This window comes from Mercenaria mercenaria, chromosome 14 (assembly GCF_021730395.1).
Source record: "Mercenaria mercenaria strain notata chromosome 14, MADL_Memer_1, whole genome shotgun sequence".
NCBI lineage: Eukaryota > Metazoa > Mollusca > Bivalvia > Venerida > Veneridae > Mercenaria > Mercenaria mercenaria.
The window spans coordinates 6407314-6428798 of NC_069374.1; the positions used below are offsets into that span (position 1 = coordinate 6407314).

Sequence of the window (21485 nt, forward strand, 5' to 3'; positions counted from 1 at the left end):
GAAAAATTCTTTGTTTCCGGTAACATGCTAAATAAATTAGGGTAGGTAGGTCGGATTTTTTTTTAATTTTGATTTTTTTTTATTAAGGGAGACTTTTTGGAACATTATTTTTGCTGGCATATAAATGGAAATAATAATTCTATGTTGCTGTGTAAGTATCATCGTTTAGCTATTGCATACTGAATGTCAATGATTGATTTCTAACATCACTGGCCATGTTTAAAGCATAAAAGTACAGTTTTGTAACTTTTTGTTAAAAAGTTGAAAAAAAAGTTCTCCACGGCCATAAAAACATTTAGGGTCGGGCCAAAAAATTAGGGTAGGTCGGGATACCGGAAACAAACATTTTTTACGCCTAATGTGTCTGTACATTGAAATGTATCTGGAATACAGGCAGATATCAAAATGCGCAAACGTCCAAATCATGAGAAAAGTCATTGACACCAAAATTTACATGATATTTTAACAAATTAGTAAATGTGTTCTTAAACGCCAGGCACTTCATTCTCAGATTTTCGAAATAAGTTCTATAGATTAAAATATAAGACAGAATGTACAAAATGTCTAAGGATTGATACCGGTTGAATCTTCGCTTCTACTGAAAGCATTCAAGAGTTTACTAATTGATGTATATATACGTGAAAATGTCATTTTGCTTTGTTTTATTTGAGGGTTTGCTTTTTTTTTCAAATTTAGTAAATAACAACAAAAACATATTTAACTTGATGTTTTGCCTGTGTCAAATGTAAATAACCTTTCTTACAAAAATGCAAAACCTTAACTGATATTACAAGCTTTTGTTGTATAGGTCACTGCCTAAGGTTTATTCTCTCTATATGTAAAGGGCAAAATATAACATAATTGTTTAATGGAGAATGAGAAAAAAAATCCCGACCAGGGGCTGTTTCACCAAGCCTATTTAGGATAAAATTAGAAATTTCGAGTAAGGTGTTTTACGAATATCCTTTTAAATAGATTCATTTTATCTATACAGCCATTCTTAAAATCTGAGCGGAAGAAAATTAAAGTAGAACTGTCATCAAATTGAATTATTGACACAGTTTTCAAACAATACAAGTTAAATCGTATGTAAGTTACATATATATATATACTTAGAATTGAACTTAGGATGAAATTTATAAATGTTTGTGAAACAGGCCCATATAGAGGATTTAAAACTTTATCCCGCGTCTATTTTACCTTCATCTGCATGCACGCAGTGTAATGTGTCAAACACCAGCTTTGGATATGCAAATTTATATGTCGGACAGCTAGCTCAGACGGACTTACAGGACTATAACAACTTGTTGTGGCTATAGACTTAGCTAAGTGTGGTTTGCTCCCCCGTTCCTAACAGATTCTGCTATACCAGTTTCTACCTAATAATTTTGAAGACAGGCCAGCAGTTTTAAGGAGGAGATGTCGTTAAAAGATTTTTCTATGTTTGTCTCTCGCGGTTGTTTTTTTTTTTTTTTTTGCGATTTTTAATGAAATAATCTTCATGATTCAAACATTTTGAAGAGTCCAATGTCAGCCAGAAGTTTCGACATTTTAAAGTTTACACTATATAGAAAAGGATAAAGTGGCGACCCTCTGCCGGTAATAGCTTTGATAAATCGGTGTAATTTGAATAATCTTGGTAGAGAGTCACTTATAAAAATGACTTGTGCGATCGTGTACTTTGACGAATAGGAATAATTTGACCAGTCTTGGTAGCGGACAAGGTAAGAAACATTTCTAAACAACTTATTAAATCAAGGTCAAGTTTCATCAATTTTCTTTTTCCTACAAATGACTTCAGAAAAGCTGTCGTTCGAATAAAATGTTGAAGAACAGACAGCGGAGGCTGAGAAGTCACAACAGTTCACATAGAACTCGTTTTGTTCTGTTGTGCTATATGAATTTGGCCTTTTCGTTGTCATTCTTACAAGAGAAACATTTTCAGCTTCATGTTCCATGTTATGCAGCATCTAAAGATTTGTTAAGTAGACAGAAACAATTACATAGAAATTTAATTAAAAAGAAATCAATTTATAATTATAATTGTGGCTGGAGTTTTCTCTTGAAGAGTTCTGTTGAGTGCAGATATTTTACGTGGTTTGGAATGCATGCAAAATTGCAGTAGTGTCTAGTGCCTATTTAGAACATATGGTAAAAAAAAACTGTGGTCTTAGGCCAACAAAGACTGGTTTAGATTTACTTTCACCAATTTTGTCCAATTTAAACATTTATGACTTTCCTCCTACAATCATTTAATATTTCAATCGCATTCTCCACTGTTTGCATTTAAAGTAGTAGAATGGACACGTAATAGTTTTCTACAAATGTTAGATTGTATGACTTGCATGCAACGACCTTCAGTGTATTTCCATATCTCAGTGACAGGGTTTAAAATTACAAAGGACTAGTTTATTTTCGGGTTTATTATATTCCGATAAATCACGCTGATCGTAAACCGAAAACTGATCATGAGGGGAAACCGACATATTTTTGAAAAACCTTGTTTTGAAGCCTAGTCAAGATGCAATTTTTAAAGAAGTGAACCTAAGATGTTTAAATGAATCGACTACTTTTACTGTACGTGTAGGTTATTTCTTTAAAAAGTCATCACTTAAGTTTTATCAATATTTAGCCGGAGTTTCAAATTGGAAAAAAATTACATAAGGAGGTTGGGTCAGTAAAGAATATAACAATCGTCAATTCATCTTTTTGAAGAATACAGACTATTTATATCATTAAGAAAAAAATAGGCACGAATAAACTACATTAAAATTCTATATGTAGTCATATAGTGCGTCCTTGACCTCGAGGGATATTAAATACAAAAGACTGATATTATATGACTATGCACATGGACTGTTTCACGAGTATCCTATAGAATACTAGTATATCTAGCATGCTGGAGAGCATTCCAACCTACGAAGACAGCTACAGTTCCTTTCACAGGCAGAACACAGAGCTGATAGTAGCATAGATGCTATTCTGCCTCTTTGTTGATTGTTTTTCAAATCTATGTCTGGAAATGAAAACAAAATTTTAAAGTTTGAAAGAGATTTTGACAGAAGAAAGCACTTTCAAAACAACAGCGGGAAGGGGAGGAGGGAAGATTATCAAATTTGAATCTTACCATTACAATAATATACATAACATTTTTATATCTAATTTGTCCTCTGAAACCAATACATGTATGGATTTAAAATGTAACCATTTGCATTGGTTACATGTATCTGTAGTTCTACAATGCCACTTCTTTTTAATATGCGGTAAAATCGTCATCATGTACTGCCAGATTATTTTAAAATGACGGATCAGGAATATTCATTAATGAGGTGGCGCAAGAACGTTTCAATCTTTTATAAAATCTAACTACTATTTTTTGTACTTACATTTTCCGTTTTTGATGAACACGTCACGTGCCGCTTTAGAAACCAGCAAAGCGTCTTCAACACCTATCTCTTTAGCCATCGTTTTACGGAAGGTGGTAAAGTCATTGCCTTTCAGCGTCTGAACTGATTTCAGCCGGACCATCTTAAATGCAAGTAAGTACACATAAGGATAATTTCCTTAAGTCTGCCGTTAAACCCGTCTTTCAGTAGTTATAGGCATTCAGTGTCAATATATTTTGGCTTTCTTCACAAACTGCACCAACAAAGCAATTTTGCCCAAGCAAAATAATTTCATTTCTCAGACGTTCAAACGTCGAGCCCTTCCCCGACATCCCACTCCCCCGCAGTGACACAGTTATTGTCAAAATTCTTTATGAACTATTGGAGGCTTACTTTCCTGACATCACTTCCTCATTGTTACTATACCTTACAGTACGCTCGTATATATATATACATACATCAAAATATTAAAGTGCTCGGAGAACGTTATTAATAACTGAAACAAAAAATCAGAGCTTATGGGAAAAACTCGATATTTTGATTTCATACCATAACTGGCGGCCATGTTTTTGACAATTCTGAATAATCAGAACACTCTTGGCAGCAAGTCCCCCAGGGAACATTTTTGCAAAATTATTTCAAAATCAGGCCAGCAGTTTATAGCAAGAACAGATTTTCTTTTCCGTTGCAACAGTAGAGGTTCTAGATGGAATATAATTCTTTGAATACATTTGAAAGGGACCTACGCAAAAACATTCCTTTGAAGTTTAGTTGAAATGCAACGAGTGGTTTAAGAAGAGATGTCGTCCGAAGCATTTGCTGACAGACGCCAGATGGACAGTGGTAAATGAGCTTAACAAGTAATGTGAAATTAAAATTAAAACAAAGACTAGTCTAACAAACCACACATCAATATTAGACAAATGAGAAAGATAACATTCTTTGAGGTTGTGGGGTTGGGAGGGGTTTAGAACCATTTTTCAACACATTTTTCAGCGGCCAGTTAACCGAACTAGTGTTCCTTGATTCTGTTCCAATACTAATCTTTTCTCCGCAAGTAACTGACAACTTCTCCATATGAATCACAGGTGGAGGACGAATGATTTCAGGCACAAAGTCTTTTATCATATCGAACACACGACCCTGAGATCTGTAGATCTGCGCTCTCCCTACAGAGCTAAGCGGATGGGCTTAAACGATATTGGATGTTATTATTACATATTATAATTATTTTGAAAACTGTAAACTTACGTTTTTCTTTGTATTCAGCCTTGCTCTGGGCTGCACCATGAAACATCCATGTATGTTTAATAATATAAGAAAACACATTAGTGTACTTTTTGACATGTCTATACGAAAATGATTAAAGCAACCTTGTGCTTTTAAATTTTAATCTCTTCTTTTTCAGTTTAGGAACACGTTTGACAAACCACCGCAATATTTATTGGTTTCATGAAATAATTTACGTCAAAAGTTGACAAGGTTTAATGTTTGTTGTGGTTATATAACAACATTATACGCTTCAAGTAATTGTATATGTACAGGCGACGGACAACATGCAGGTATAAATATATCATCTAGAGGCTTTGGCAAGCTGAGCTAAAACGTAATAAAAGTTTCAATCCATCTCAGATTAGTAATCTCGGAATTACGTCCCTTGAATTTGCTAAGGTTTGGCTCTAAAGCCACTAAGGCGCCGTCCATTTCTATAATTCTACACATTTCATTTAATTAGAACACAGTAACGGTTCTTGGATTTGTAAAAAATCGTCATTATTTTATATTTTATACATTCTTTACATGAAGCTTTTAAAAATGTAATGCGCAAGGGTATAATATTTCACTTCAATGTAATAATTAGTTCTGTCATTTGAGTTATTCTTGTGTTACGGCCCTTGAAGTACTCATTATTTACGCTACTTCAAATTGTTAATGTACTAGGCTTCATTTCTCAACGAAGTCGTAAAAATGTATAAACAATGCATATGTGAACAATATCACGGCATGATTTCGTTAGTCTCCAAATAGTTACAATCCTTTTGTCTTATAAATAGATATCATTTCTTAAGCAAACAGCTTCCGATTCGTTGGACCAAATCTCTCCTACGTGCGGCCATTTTGGTAAGATGATAGTTTATTTTAGAAGAAGTATTATCTGGTAGTTTTTCCCCCCAAAAATGTTTATCTTTTCCGGTTGTATACTGTTGATAAATACGTTTCGTTTGTTCTCTGACATATATTTTGATTGACCTATCATCTGGAACAACTGATGATGATAAGACCTTCCTGCTATCATACTTCCGTATAAAAATCTGTCCCAAAGGTTTAACATCAGTTCCGATGTGACGAACTACAACACTGATCGATAAGGAAGATTTTTTGAACCATTAAAAGTGTAAACCTCTCTTTTTATGCTTAGACAAATATCCAAATAATTTAGTTAAGGTATAAGTTAGTGGTGTAGAAACTGGTTATCTGTAAGTATAGAAGGAAAACGATGTTCCCAGTATTAACAAAGTGGCACCGTTATTAAAATAATGCATTGGCTCGGCGAATAGTATTCAAGTCGATTACTTTTTGTTTTACATTGTGTTTATCGCCGTGTTTTAGAAATACGTAAGTTATGACACGGCGGGCAGTTAGTCTACCCATGCTCCAGGTACCATACCAGTACTTACATAATCTCCGCAAGTATGTCAGTTTCTCCACATGAACCACAGGATGGGAAAAAATGATTTCAAACTGGTTATTGCCCTAGTAACCGTAACGCTAGAGTTTAAAAAGTTGAAGTAGGTTTTAGAAAAGGATGAGGGACGTATATGATTTGCAGCGGAAGGTTGAATTAGAGGATGATGACAGCAGCATCACTTCTACATCATGATTTCGAAACTGAAATCAAAGTGCTAAACCGACCCTAGAGTCGCTTTCCGAGCTACTAATCAAGAATACATTCGGCAAAGTTATCTGGGTATATCTATTTTTATTGTAGACACATGTAGATAAAGCAGTCGGGTCGTGAAAATAAGTGGCATTAATTAATGACAACTTACCCGATACATTTTGCGGAATGTCGAGTATTACCTTATGTAAACAATTTTTACATTTTACTTGCCCATCCATGATTTAAAAGCATAATTGCATTTTGACAAGTTACATGTATACACAGGAAAACAATTATCTCGTTGACGACCACCGAGGTCTTTTATTATTGTAATGCTAGGGTAATGGTTAGTGAACTGGTCGAGATATGTCTTGCACATTTCTTGATCTCGTATATATTACACTGAGAAGTGTGACTTTGTTTTCTGACCGATGCTTCTATCGCGATATGTTATTCTATAATAATATGGTGTTAGATAAGATGATCGTAAAATGATGAAAAACAAAACAAAGCCTTTGCTTCCAGGAGATATTTATGGAACTCTGGAAAAGAACCCATAAACATTATTTTTCTACGTACTACATTTAAAACAAACTTTCAGGAGTTCTGTTTTGTTGAGAAGAACCTTTACTCATTATTAAATTTGACAGAGCTCTTATGCATTATATACAACATGTAAAATTTCAAAAAAGGTGAAATATGGTCATTTTTGTACATTAAAGAGACAAAACTCTGTGGTAGAGGGGTTTAGTTGACATGTGGGCGTGAAATATAGTGGTGTCTTCTGGAGGTAGCAGTTAGGCGTGACCGGAAGTAGCCTCATGGCTCCCCTTAACATCGCTCTGTCCCGACCTGATACAAATCTGATATTGTCTTTTCTCTTTGTGTAGCAGTCTTTTGCAAAATGTTACTTTTTCAAGTCCGATGAGCGCGGATAGTGAAACTATTGTTGCCTGAAAATTCAAGTATACGAGGGATGCCCCAAAAGTTCTGACACGAAGGTCATAACTGATTAACTATTAAAGATGTATGTCATATGATTCATTAGACATAAACCTTGAAAGTATTGGCTAGATAAGCATATTATTTGCAAGTTATAGCTACATTGTATTTGCATTTCGCTTTTATGGTCTAAGTTCTACAAGGTTATAACACACTAAATAGTTGTTGTTCTTTATTCTATATAAAATTGACCTATTTCCAATGACCGCAGCACACATCTGGACCCATTTTAAATGTCTGTAACTTACATTTTCTTGAAGAATATTGTCAGTGCTAACTAAAAATCAAAAGAAAAGTGGGGGTCATGTTTGATGCAAGAAAAATAATTTCAGTCAAACACAAACTGCAAAATCAGCTAAAAAATGAGACCCCAAATTATACTGGTGGTGTATGATCTAAGTTTCCATGAAAACTTTTGTCATGTTGTTATTTCATTATGAAAATGCTACCTACATGTCAAGCATAGATCTGTCATGTGATTTTAGCAAAACAATTGCAAAGAAAATAAGGAAAAAAGCTCTATAGAGCAAAAAAAATCTGAGGACTATTTGTATCCGCCATTATGCGTTTTTTTTCGCGCCATTTTTCTATTTAGTGTCTGTATGCCACAAGGGTCACGGCGATGTCAGAGAAATAGCGCACTTTGTATACACTGCTCCTGTGTGGAGATACAGTCAATGTTACTGCAATTATACACTATTTCACAAATACAGTGTTCTTCTGTCATGTGTCTATTAAAAATATGGAAATTACATAAAACACACTGATACATAAAAACTTGAGATGTGCAAACACTGCTATGACTTGTAAACGAAATGTTCGATTTAACAATATTTTCAGTTTACATGTATAATGGATAATATGATATAGGTACATCGGATGTAAAACGAACTGTAAAAAATGGAGACGAAAGTTATAAGTATCGGGAGGTTCCATCCCCGCTTTCCGGTTCAACAGTCGATGCACTATTATCTATGGAGGTTTGTGCTAAAATGATGACAACAGAAGCTCTCCCAATTCATTTCAGAATTTAGGTTCCGTTCACAAAACAAATTTACAAACAAAAAGTATCTCATAATTAGTTTAATAAAATCATTATAGCGTCAATTCACACTGCTGTAATCACAGGAAAACAGTTAAGGACACGGTTTATTACAACTTCGGATACAAAAGTCGCAGTCGGTGTTAGGACATAAGGAACACAATGCTGTCAGCAAAAGTACTGTAATAGAAGATTTCTGTGCAGGGTCTGTGTAGTCAATCTCTGAAAGGTTTAGAAAATTATAATCAAATACTCGATTACATGGAGAATGAAAATACAAGCAGTTTTTAACGTCTTAATAAAACGTATAAATAAGCAGAATGCACCATGAAATGTATAATATACAACTATGATTATGTGTTTTGTGAGAGCTTTTTTTATGTTAGTTAGCGCAATAATTATGATAAAGTAAAGTGGTGAACATGTCTACAGAGAACATTATTGCCTGTACTGTAATAAAGTATATTGGATAAAAGCGCTGACAGCTCATTTAGCTTCACGGACATTTTAGAATGGACGATAAAAAAACATAATTGCATTTAGCTTGATTGAAAGCTCACATTTATACTTTTCTTGGTTTACCAATTATTTTTTACTTGACTTTCATTAAAATAAAAACCGCAGAACCCCGAATTTGATTTTATTATTATTAAACAGATTTATTTATTTTCTGGTCCTTTGGATTCATCGATTCCATTCAATATCTGTGTAACTGAATTCCGCTCAAGTCGGTGCTAGGGAGCGTAAGGGGTTTTGTACTTTCCATTACGTTTCATGAATAGACACAAATCAAATCGAGTCTGCTATTATATTGCTTGGTTGCATTTTATGTTAACATTACATACTTTTACCAACAATTTCTTTATTATACAACTCTTCAATCTTTTTCGAAGACAACAAAGTCTCACTGATGCCCATTGTTTTGGCCATATGCTGACGAAATGTTGAAAAATCATTCACTTGCAATGTAGAGACGACCGGCTCTTGCGCAGCAGCCTAATTTTAAGATTTGAAAAATAAACAAAAATTGTTAAATAAAATTTATATCAAAGGTCTATATAAAGAATGTTTATTACCAATATTTATTTGATTACATGAAAATTAAATCATGCACTTGACGCAAATATTTACAATAAAGTTAAACCTAGCGGTAACAAAAAAACAACTATTTCTTGAACGGATTTTTAAAAAAAAATAAGAACTGCTTAGTTTGATTTTCAAAACGAATGACAATGAATTTTTTGGAACTATCTGAAAAGAAGATTCGGTGTACAATGACCAAACATGTCCCCTTATAAGGTAATTTTAACAGACCCGTAATGACAATCGACACTTTTCATGTGATTATGTATTTCCGATAGACAATTCGGCATTCTTCGGATGTAGAATAGTTCAATGAACACGTGGCTTTCCTTAAAAACCGGTGAATGCCGAAATCGCTTACGGAGACTGCGTAATTTGAGCCGCGCCATGAGAAAACCAACATAGTGGCTTTCCGACCAGCATGGATCCAGACCAGCCTGTGCATCCGCGCAGTCTTGTCAGGATCAATGCTGTTCGTTAACGGTTTCTCTAATTGCATTAGGCTTTGAAAGCGAACAGCATGGATCCTGACCAGACTGCGCGGATGTGCAGGCTGGTCTGGATCCATGCTGGTCGGAAAGCCACTATATTGGTTTTCTCATGGCGCGGCTCAATTGCTGATTGTTATCATGCTAATGGACCCGTAATGACAGCGGGCAATTTCCGTAAGATTACGTTTCTACCCGGTTTCGGCATCCTTCGGGCATAACGGAATAATATTTTTCAAAGGAACCGGAAAATGCCGAAATCATATATGGAGAATACATAAACGCACGGAAAATACCGATTTTCATTACGGGTCCACTACCTTAATTCTCCACTACTTTTATTGCCGTCCGTCTATTTGTCACTATCAGAATAATTTAGGTCTGGATACCTTTGTATGTAGGAGAATATTACAACACAAAAAAAATCTGAATAAAGTTAAAGTCAGTCCTAAATATTTGTAAAACACTTATGCGGAATGTTACTTTGTTTACCATAATAAATCACCTCCGTAGGCGTTTTTACGACTTTCAACAAAACAAGTTATTAGGTCAGTTTGTTTATTAAAAAAACAAAAAAAAAAAACAAAAAAAAAAACATGCACTATCAATAATATCTAACAAAATTGTATTTGTATACGGCATACCTTATAAGATTTTTAAAGAAATGATCTTTTAAACTTTAATAAAACTTCCTGATAAGGTCAATAGTGGAATATTTCAATTAAGTTCGAACACAACCGGCCATATTCTTTGACCTCTCCTCAAAATCTAGAGTTTTCGACCTAGTTCGAGCCGCTACCACCAGAACTTACTATACATGTTTATGTAGGTATATATTCAATATACAGTATGAGACTTTGAGTATCACAAGAGGCTAGGGTAGGTTATACTCGTACATTGACGCAAATTAGTATTGTTCAAGTCCTTACGCGCTGGGTGTGATAAGGATGTGTAGGTTATTCGCTTCTCACCTTTACTACAGAGTAAATAAAAGTAGCCCATTAACATTTTTGGCCTCTGAAAGATGAACGGTCGTTTTAATTTTGTGGATTTAATGGCAAAATACTATGTCGAAAATTTGAGCTTCTAATTTGAAATTTCGACTTAATATCTCGAAAAATTTCCCGAATTACGTTAGTTTATTTTTCGTATTACTAAATCGTATACCTTTCCAGTTAGTAACTCGAAATTTCGACTTGATAAAAGCGTAATCTTCCAAAATTCCAAATTACGTAAGTCTAAATTTAAAATTACTAAATCGAATAAGTGTCCAGTTAGTAATTCTAGATCGAAATTTCCAGTTAGGACCTCTTAATTTCGAATTAATAAAACGCACCTGGCACTAATACTCTTCGTAAATATGCCTTGTGTGGAAATTATTTGTAAACAAAAAACAATTTTTTGAAAATTATAGATAACATTTAATAATGTTAACCAAGTGTCACTTAAGAAAAACTAACTTACCATTGTTTTTAAGCCTCTGCGAACCCTCTCCGCCTTGCAGCAGTATCCGGTCTCGCACCATAATAGCAAGATGAGGAAACTCGAGATGCAGACACGTCTACTAGCATCCATTCTGGCTTATGAAAATAAACTTTTCAACTATTGTTATATGTACACTATACTGATGGAAATTAAAAGCTCCTCTTAGAAAATATTTTATTATTGCAACTTTGATGCTCATATATAGTTACGCATTTACTCCAATCTGAAATTGATACTGTTGGATGTTTTGTGCTACTAGGAGCATATTGATACACATTTGTGCACGCGAAATTCAGGTCATTTAAAAATCAAAACGTTATTTTACAAATAAATGTTTACATTTGCCGGGTATCAACACACGAACATTTCTCAAATGTCTGACAATTCTAATAGAATTTATGTCAATAGAAGTGTTTATGTGCGTTGTAGAATTTAGTGTCCAGGTATACATGTTGCTCATGATTTTGTGGTGTTAGCCCTAAATCAATTGTTACGATATAATTGTTTTATGCATATAATGCACCAGCTAATCAGAGTGCACGAAACACACAATCTTACGGGAAACATTTTGTTTTTATAACAACCTCCATCCTCATCTCCGCCACTTCGTCCTTGTTATCATAATTTTCACATTTTTACTACAATTCATCTTATTGTTCCGGCGAGTTTTTGCGCCTATGTATGTTAAAATGATAATGTTTGTACAATATTACAACACGTTATATTTTCCTTTCGGCATAATAAAAATGTCCTTTTTCATGTCACTCCTTGTTACGTCATCATTTTTCCACAGTTATTCAGTATCGGTCAGGTTGTACACACCAATATGTAAAAGTTATAGTATGTGTGAGAGTGTGTTACCAGGATATATCAGAGCTAGGGGTTCATCGAGGGGTATTTTTCTCTGCACATATCGTCGAGGCCGGTAGGCCGAGACAGATATGTCAAGAGAAAACAACCGAGATGTACCCCTAGCTCTGATATATCCTGGTAACACAGAGCTACATATTATAACTGTTTTATCGCATAGTTTATCATTAAATTTATACATTATTTTCATTTAAATTTTTATTATTATTTTTACTATTTTGATTCCTTTCTGCGCCTCGTGACTGAAACAACAAACTTCTGTTTTAGAAATGTGTTCCCAGATAAAAGTACCCAACAAATTTCTGCATTGGTTTTAAATCTTTGCATTTCATTGGCCAGACATATTGTAAAACTTGCTGTTTTGTTTGTAAAAAATAATCAAGAAAAAGAAACATTTGAGAAATCTCAGAATTTCATATATTCATGTATTTCTGAATTTGGCAATAACTATCAAGGAGAAATATTCTAGTTTATTTATTCTTTTAAATTTTTAAATGAGTGTTTGTGACAAGTTCTTTCTCTGTGAACTGTAAATTGGAGCTAAAATCATCTTTTCTTTGAAAGGAAAAATTAGACTCCCTTGATAGACTCAATAGAGAAAAAGTGTCGATATAAAATCGGAACAGTTTTACTGTACTGATATATTCGGGAACACTTTTTCTTTTGAAACTCCATGAGATTCCGTGTTGATATATAAACGCAACAGTTTTGTAAGATATCACACAGTTTGTAGTAATAATGTGTATACTATGTATAACATGCTGCAAAGATCAAAGGAAAATTGCCGCACTATGCGATAAAAATGTAGCTTCTTGTTAATGCTTTTAGTTTTAAAGAAAAAGGTATTGAGCCATATTTGAAGCGCTAAAACACGATAAGATAAAAAAAACCGTGTCGTTAAAGTTTATTCATGTCACTGATTTCGGACAGATTTCAATCTTTGGCTCCGCGTGTCAGGTTCCAAAACTGGCATTGGAAATTACGTCAGCATTACTTGCGCCAGCGTTTTGCAACGTAAAAACAGCTTAATATTCTAGCATTAGACGTCCAGGTGTCATTGCTTTCGCAAGTCTTAAATATGGAATCACTATTAAGCTTGATTTAGTAGTGTTCAACCTTTAGCCGAATATACGAATTCGAATACTAATTTCACGGGCGGAAGTCACGCGGAGCACAGAAAAAGTATTACGGTAACCTTGATACCTTTATGTATTAATTATTATAAACATATTTGAAAGGTCTACACACTAGGAGAAAATTCGAGGAACATTTTCTCAACAGTAGTGAGTCTAGCGACATGAAGCGTTTTTCAATCCTTTCAGTATAGAATGTGTTATCGTGTAAACATTCACGTTCATGTCATCTTACGTCTACGTTTGACGGGTTTCAACGTTTGTAATCACTTATGATATATGATTAATTATGACCTTATTTAAGAGCACAATATTTACGCTTTAGGTTCGCTGGATATTTATCATTACAATAGCAATTAAACAAAAGAGACCTAAAGTTGATACGAAAGATTTCATTATACGCTATTTTATATTTCGATTTAATATAATTATTATAAAACGTTTTGTGAAAAGAGAGTCCCGGGTCTGTTTTTAACTAGAACCGGATAAAACCAGATTACTCACAAAAGCATAGATTTTCAGCATTTTTAACATTAAACATTTAGTTACTGTATCTGAAAATAGTTCAAATAAAAAAGGAAAATTCATTGGGAAGTGGTTGTCTTATATTCGTTTCTACGAAGTCAAGCAAAATAGTGTTGTTTAAGAATGTGTAAACTCTAACGAGGAAAACATGGTTATAAATAGAACGATCTATTTTCACCTGGGGAAAGCTCCAATTTGTTCAAGACACTTATGGAATATATAAAAAAAATTCAATTATTTTCCGATCTAAATCTTGTGTTTTATATCTGTTTTCATTTAAACAGAGGAGAACTTGCTTGCCTTGTTTGCTTGTTGTACTGTTGTTAAAAACTGACTTTTTATCTGGAAGGACTTAGTAGTTTCATGTTTTACTTAAAAAGTTAGATTACAGTTTTTACAGAATGTTATTGTTTTGAAATTATCTCCACTGATTATCAGAATAGAATTTGTTTGAACTTGCCCATGCTATGTAAATTATCGAAACAGCGCACTAATAAATAACATTTATGAAAGAAAAATGTTAAAACAACGGATAACTTTAGACAGCCAATGATAGAGTAGCTGCCAAGCAATGCTATCACCCAGTGTCGGGTCTTGGAAGATGTTCTGGTTTATATTATTCACGTGCTGATTTCCTAGTGACGGGTATTGGAAGATGTTCTGGTTTATATCATTCACGTGCTGACTTCCTAGTGACGGGTATTTGAAGTATTGTTTTCACTATACAGATCACACTATACGTGACAATTGATGCTAAAATTGTTCCATAGTAAAGCCTAAATTCGAAATTTTGTACCTGATCTTCTTTTACAGTTAACAACTATCACGTTGATACAAAAATTTACATGACAATAACTACCAACTAGATCGACCGCGGTATAGACATAGACAAAATAGAGATGTTTCTGTGCAAGCTGGAGAAAATACTGAAGCACCGTGTGTCTATGTACACCATTACTTTCACAGTATGTACATATATTCTAACAAAATACGTGTTGTCACCCTGATCTTTTGACGATGGTGATTTGGTACCAGCTGAGGTAATATTGAAGCACCATTAAACTTTACGCATTCTGCCTCTTTGTCGAATACATGGCATAGATTTCACATAAAATATAGTTATGTTCGAGCTTACATTATATGGTAGCATCTAGTAATAATCGCATGGAAGATCTTACACGCTATCTCGTTGTTTACATACCTGAAGATGTTTCTGTTCAAGCTGGTGGAATATGGAATCATATAGAAAGTGTTTATGTGCCGGTTGACAGTAATGTTGAACGCCTAACATATTGTCACAGCGTCGTTACACAAAACTCTTATATCAATGAAGACATATAATTATGTTGAAGCACCGTATAAAAATAAACACATTGTCACCCAAGTGTTAACACAAGGAAGATGTTTATATGCCAACTGAACAAAAGTGGTAGCAGCATGTAACTATTGTTATGTACATGTCATTCCCCATTATGTTTCTTTTTTATTAATTTGTTATAAATTGCTGAGTCACAGTTAACTGATAAAGTCTGTCCTAGTTTAAAGACATCATGTATGTCAATAGGTTATTTATAATCTATGGTTTTACAGAATACGACTTCGATGATGCTTTAAAGAGGAAGCTGGATAAGGACAGGTAGAACCTAAGCAAGAAGTTATTGAAAAACTTTCCTGTATTTCTTAATAACAAACTATTATCATTATCGTAATATGGACATTTAATATATCCTGGATTTACATTAACATTTATCTTTAAAGAAAGTATTATAATATAGTATTCTTGCAAGTATCTTGGTCTTATATTATAGTGAGTGAAATAACAATAAATTTCATATTATTCAATAGTTGTGCTAGAAATTGGTTTGTTAAGCTCTTGAAGTCATATAATAAGTATTATTGTTTTAGTTTATTGTTGGTGATAAGGGCACCAAAGCTCATTCTAAAGGAATTAGAGTGGTTCCTTTCATATGGGTTAAGAAAAATATCAGAGAAACTCTAAACGTTATTTTTGCGTAAACAGCTGAACATTTATGTCATCTGACATTCGCCGTCAAGAACCATCCAACTATATACAATTACTGTCACCCTGTTGATCAGACATGGCATGTGTTTATGTGGCAGCTGATGTAATATTGAAGCACCATCTAACTATACACAGACTATCACCCTGATGTTTACACAATGAGCACAGCATATCGTGGGCTATATCCACAATGGTAGGATCAACATCGTCAGCAAAACCAAACTCATCTGCAAGACAAGAAGTGTATGTATTTATTAAATATTCATTCGTATACGCAGAAAGACTTAGTACCCCATTCAATGTACGCGGAACCGCACATGCGGCAACACAAATAACGTAAGTGAATTTCTTGTAACAAGACTTAGACATATCGTTTGAGACGGAGGTAAAGCGCATTTGTTGATAAAGCATTCGTGATTTAGTTACCATTATTTTGTCGTGCAAAATAAAAACCTTTAATATATCTTTATATTGTGTAAGGTATAACACTTTTGTCGTATAAATATGAAGTTTAAGCTAGTTCTCACAAAAAGGTTAAATATACCTACATTAATCGTTCTGGATAACGATGGTTTTAAGCATAATACAACGACAAAAACCTATTAAAAGATATCCACTGGCTATCTTTCGCTTAGATATTTTATCTTTAGATATTTACGTCAAATGTTTAAAATCCTCATCAACTGTATTTAGTTTTACTAAAATATATAAATTTAGTTTTACTAAAATATATAAATTTAGTTTTACTAAAATATATAAATTTAGTTTTACTAAAATATATAAATTTAGTTTGCATGTAGAGCTACAATCATAACTAAATGTCTTTCAATTACACTTGAATGTTTGAAAAAATCCCAGATTTTTAGTGGTGGTACACATTTATACTGTGTTATCTATACATGTATACAACGTGTACTATTTTATACCTGTTGCATAGTACTGTTTATACATTCAAATAAACTTGTTAGAATCTAATTTTTATATTTACATAAACAATATTTCTTGCATAAAAACTACTTTTTCACTGGATCCGCCCATGTATAAACGGGAGAAAAATCGTGTGCAAACAAGGCAATTCACGTGCTGTTAATAGCGCTACATGATTTTTATTTTTGAAATGCTTTGCCCGGGACGTATGTATGTATTTCTGCGCAGACTGATATTTGGCATCCGCATGTTGTTTCTTCCATAATAACCTCTTCTTGTAGTATTATAGATACAATGTAATCCATAGTATGTTTAGCTGTATCAGTTTCCAACCCCAAACGTACTGCCCCCATCAATGTACGCACTAGCTTCCCTTAGAGTTTACTCCCTTTACAAAGCGTCTGTTCAGTTATTGTAAATAACTGTGAATAAATAATTATCGCGTGTAACTTATGCTATTGCCCGTTTTTAGGTATTATATTAATGATTTTTGTTAGTATCAGTCGGTTTGTTTTTACCTGATTGTTCGCAGAATTCATATAATAAACCTCGAAAGCTAGTCACTAGCTTCGTACTCGTCCGTACTCTGTTTGTTCGTACTCAAAAGAATTCGAATGTAAAGTTGTTATTCTTAAAATAATTGTGTTCCTGTTTATCATATTTTTTAGTTATAGGCAAACTTATGTGTAATGTAACGTTTGTAATAACTAAAAATAAAAATAAGATGCTCAAAAACCTTCAAATCACGCTTTTAGTGGTGTTGTTGTTACGTGTGCCCCGGTTATGGATATTTAAAACATGTTTACCGTTTCCAAGAACAACAAGAATGGTAAATAAAAAATGTACCGGAATTGTCAAGTCATCACATATGAAAACAATGCATTTAGTCGTCGTGTAATGTTTTTTATGCAAGAATAGCGATAATACACGTTTGGTCGAAGGTCGAGGTCACAAACATATCCCAAGGGCTTCTGCAGACGTTAATACACAAAAAAAACGTGTATTATCCCTACAGAAATAAATGTTCATGTTTTTAAATATGAATTTGAATCTAATACCAGAAAACGTATACAATTGATTGTAACATAGTTTATACTAATTTATTTTAGGTCGATTGTAAAGCAAGTTCTACAACTTATATTAATCACTCTCGACACCTCATTCCTGATGTAATCCATCGCCACGAGGGTATGAGGGGAAAGGCCAGTTTCCCTTTTAATGCTGAGTGCCAAGCAAGGGAGCTGCTGGTACCATTTTTTCACGTCTCTGGTATGACGCGGCCTGGGATCGAACCCACGACCTCCCGCACTCGAAGTGGACGTTCTACCACTAGGGTATCGAGGTGGTCAATATTGTAACATATTACGACAGAGCAATGGTGCCAAGTGTGTGTTGTTTAGTAACTCAAAATTTAGACTTAGTATCTCGAAATTGCGAGATCTGTTTCTCAAATTTATGACTTATGTAACTCGAATTTTCGATTAATTAAGTCGACTTTTCGTGTTAGTTTACCAAATGATATGCACTCAGCACTAACTATAACCCCCGTATACACATCCATCGACGGTACCAGCATATTGGAATTTGAACATTTATTTCTACACATTAATGTATGACTTACCATAGACTCTGGAGCTCAAACTTTATGCAGAATGTGTACCTGCATTTACATAGACTCGATTACGATCTATAAACTCTTTTCAAAATCTAGAGGTACCCAGTTGTCAGGTTTTTATCTAAAAGAGTAGCCAGGTCCCAGAACTACACGGTAATACAAGGTATCGGCTTGAAAATCACCCAGAAATATGTAAAAAGGGATATTGTTTAAGAGCGAACACTTGAAGTACCTATCTTTGCGAAGACCTACAGATTTACGTATATTATGGTAAATTTCGCGTTATTATCTAGAATTTTCTAGTTAAAAAAACGCTTGACACTGATACTTCCGTAATATATACAATTGCAGAGTAGAGAAACAACGTAAAACAAATAACCTGAAATGCTAAATACGTAACATTTCGGCGAGCTAAAATATAGCATACGTACCTTTCCGGCAAGTGATTGGTTTTATCTTCGCATTTTGTGTGAAAATGCGCGGGATCCTTGTCTCTGTATCTTGTATGATAGGGGTGATGATTTTCGGGTCACCTGGTACAATCAGAAACGCAGACGATAATGAAGTGTCGTCTGCTTTAAAATGTTCAGCTTTAGTCTTCGTACTTCCGAGTTCTTTTCTTGATTCACGGTTTGTCTTCAGAACATCCATCCTTGTATGGCAGGCAGAGGGTGGCGGGGAAGTTGTTGAAGATACTGACAGTAGCATGCTTCTTGTTGTAGAGACAGGCGTGGAAGTTGTTGTTGTTGTTGTTGTTCTGTTATATTTTATTGACGTATGCTTTCCGACATCTTTGCTTCGGCTGAAAATATCTGGAAACAGGTTTCTTATATAAGAAGCAACACAGCTTATTCTCTGTTCTCCTTTTTCATTTTTGCAACTTTCTAGTAGTTCCTCGGTATTATACGGTAGCTTGATCTCCGGCGACGGCGGAGAATATGTCTTGTTAAACAGGATACTCAAAAGAGAGTCATGTCCAATTTTCCATTTGTCACCTATGTTGCGAAAATTAATCAATTTCTGTCGTATACCAGGTGTTGGATATCCGTTTATTGAATATAAAATAATATTTATTATTAAAACCACAAAAACGACATATTTGTTTGTTTGCATAACTAATTAACTTGACGTTAAACCATCATTAAAGTACGATGTACATGCATTTATAAAACTAAGGTTGTCTCACACTTTTATTAAAAGCAAAACGATTATACCTTTTCCTTGACACCATCTTCACCGTACAAAGTTTAACGTTTTATTTTGGTATGTGTAAATGAGATTTTTTTTCTGTCATCAGCAAATAACACTTATAACATTATGTCCTTCTAGGTTATAACAAACCTTATTTCATTTTATATATGGAGGTATATGAAACACTGTGATCGACAAAAATCATATTTAAATATTGAAAGAAACCCTGTAATCCTTTAGACGATATACAAAATGTTACTTTTCAAATTTTAGAAAATTGACTTTTTTTCTGTTGAGTAAAGTAATATACTACTAGCATATCAAGGTTGCATGAATGTATGCCCGTATCTCAGTGTATCAGTAAATATGTGTGTATATCCAAGTCCATTTAGAGTCTCTCCAGAAAAATCTTTATCACTTGAGATATTCAACGATAGCGTAAAGTACAGAAGACACACCATCTCCAAAGGTTTCCCTTAAATGGTTATTACAGGTGTATTCAAAGCACCGTACACTGGACACACCCAAGAGACTATCTATAATAATTGTAAGTATTTTAGTTAAAGGATTGCGATCTTTCGTAGTCCGTTGTCTCAAACGATGATCATTAAGACATAGCTTACCTGCAAGATGTACAATTGTTGAAAGGTTGCTAACGACCTTAAACCGTGTCCGGTATCTGTGGGTCATATATGGTGTAGCTTAAATTGCGCAATTACTCATCTGTTTATTTTAACAACAACATACATACTTTCTAGATTTTACATCCCAGCTGTCTTGTTTATAATGTTTTACGCTATGGATGAGAGTTTTAACAAGGTGTAATTGTGTACTGTTGGTAAAAGATAATCTACATCAACTTCTAGAAGTTTATTCCATGTTATCTAACTGTATAGTGAATTTTATCACAAGAGTTGTATTCGTATAAATTCTGCAAAAATGTATTCATTAAGGTACGGTTTATTAAGGATTGATACGAGGGGGTGAAGGACCCTGTAGGTTCGAACCTCGTCAGCGGATAAGACACAATACAACAAATACAGTGCTTTTTGATTTAGAACATACCGAGGATCGCTTCTGAGATAATAAGAACTGAACATAACACAATTTTATTTTTCTTGGAATTGAACGGAAAGTCCTTTTGCAAGCACACAAATAATAATAATAATAATAATAATAATATACATAGTAATAATGACATATTGAAGAACCATGGAAGCATCTAGAATTGAAAGATATAAATGGTTATCTCATACTATATTTCATCTAACTAAAATAACTAAGATTTTTCAGTGGAAGTTGTCCATATCAGTACAAATCACACAAGATGCAGGTATGACGGGTCTTTTTGGGAGACATGCTTGCAGTAGTACTTTGTATGAATAAGAAACATGCAATTGTTAAGTACATGTATGGTCTATGTGTGTTTTTTTATATTTGAAAAAAAAAATTGAAATGGCATTATTGAAATGACGAATTACAAATTCTTTGCCTATTGGAAAAGGTAACACGTAAAATTTGGCAGTTTAAATTTAATAAAGGTCCGTCCGTCCTCTAAGGCACACCATATCAAGAATGCTAGTCAGAGTATAGGCATAGAACATACATGTCCAATTTCATGTACTTAAATATAGTTTTCTAAAGATAACCTCTCTGCAATTTCCAAGGGTATCTGTAAGTACAGCGGTAAATGGAACCTGGACGTACCTAGTTGTTCCTACAGCTCCTTATAAGTATGTAAGATAAAATTGTGCGCAGTTGTAAACTGGCATGATGACCTTATGACGTGACAGGATAGTACCCCATTTAATCGTTTTTTTTTTTTCAGGAAACA

At 33.9% G+C, this 21485-nt stretch overlaps 3 protein-coding genes across 4 annotated transcripts; all 3 read right to left on the minus strand.

Annotated features, from left to right (window-relative positions):
- Nucleotides 1–2695: 2695 nt before the first annotated feature.
- Nucleotides 2696–4829, minus strand: LOC123526255 (uncharacterized). Its single transcript, XM_053522733.1, has 3 exons — nucleotides 4638–4829; nucleotides 3387–3528; nucleotides 2696–3016 (listed from the first exon to the last, which is right to left on the minus strand). The coding sequence occupies exons 1-3, from the start codon at nucleotides 4731–4733 to the stop codon at nucleotides 2892–2894; spliced, it is 363 nt and encodes a 120-aa protein (XP_053378708.1). The 5' UTR covers nucleotides 4734–4829; the 3' UTR covers nucleotides 2696–2891.
- Nucleotides 4830–7426: 2597 nt separating this feature from the next.
- LOC123526257 (uncharacterized) lies at nucleotides 7427–11505 on the minus strand. 2 transcript variants are annotated; one of them, XM_045305329.2, is made up of 3 exons: nucleotides 11347–11505; nucleotides 9163–9307; nucleotides 7427–8533 (listed from the first exon to the last, which is right to left on the minus strand). In XM_045305329.2, the coding sequence occupies exons 1-3, from the start codon at nucleotides 11455–11457 to the stop codon at nucleotides 8406–8408; spliced, it is 384 nt and encodes a 127-aa protein (XP_045161264.2). In that variant the 5' UTR covers nucleotides 11458–11505; the 3' UTR covers nucleotides 7427–8405. The 2 variants fall into 2 exon arrangements, with proteins under 2 accessions (XP_045161264.2, XP_045161263.2); XM_045305328.2 differs by having other exon boundaries at nucleotides 9157–9307.
- A 4090-nt stretch (nucleotides 11506–15595) lies between these two features.
- LOC123527965 (uncharacterized) lies at nucleotides 15596–19666 on the minus strand. Its single transcript, XM_045307708.2, has 2 exons — nucleotides 18892–19666; nucleotides 15596–16145 (listed from the first exon to the last, which is right to left on the minus strand). The coding sequence occupies exons 1-2, from the start codon at nucleotides 19571–19573 to the stop codon at nucleotides 16006–16008; spliced, it is 822 nt and encodes a 273-aa protein (XP_045163643.2). The 5' UTR covers nucleotides 19574–19666; the 3' UTR covers nucleotides 15596–16005.
- Nucleotides 19667–21485: the final 1819 nt, after the last annotated feature.

Coding starts and splice junctions, on each gene's coding strand:
- LOC123526255 (XM_053522733.1), bottom strand. CDS start 4,733: ATGTCAAAAAGTACACTAATGTGTTTTCTTATATTATTAAACATACAT. Junction 3,529..4,637: donor GGCTGAATACAAAGAAAAAC/GTAAGTTTACAG, acceptor CTTGCATTTAAG/ATGGTCCGGCTGAAATCAGT. Junction 3,017..3,386: donor GTTCATCAAAAACGGAAAAT/GTAAGTACAAAA, acceptor TTTCATTTCCAG/ACATAGATTTGAAAAACAAT.
- LOC123526257 (XM_045305328.2), bottom strand. CDS start 11,457: ATGGATGCTAGTAGACGTGTCTGCATCTCGAGTTTCCTCATCTTGCTA. Junction 9,308..11,346: donor GCAGAGGCTTAAAAACAATG/GTAAGTTAGTTT, acceptor TCTTAAAATTAG/GCTGCTGCGCAAGAGCCGGT. Junction 8,534..9,156: donor TAAAGAAATTGTTGGTAAAA/GTATGTAATGTT, acceptor TAAACCTTTCAG/AGATTGACTACACAGACCCT.
- LOC123527965 (XM_045307708.2), bottom strand. CDS start 19,573: ATGCAAACAAACAAATATGTCGTTTTTGTGGTTTTAATAATAAATATT. Junction 16,146..18,891: donor ACCAATCACTTGCCGGAAAG/GTACGTATGCTA, acceptor CTTGTCTTGCAG/ATGAGTTTGGTTTTGCTGAC.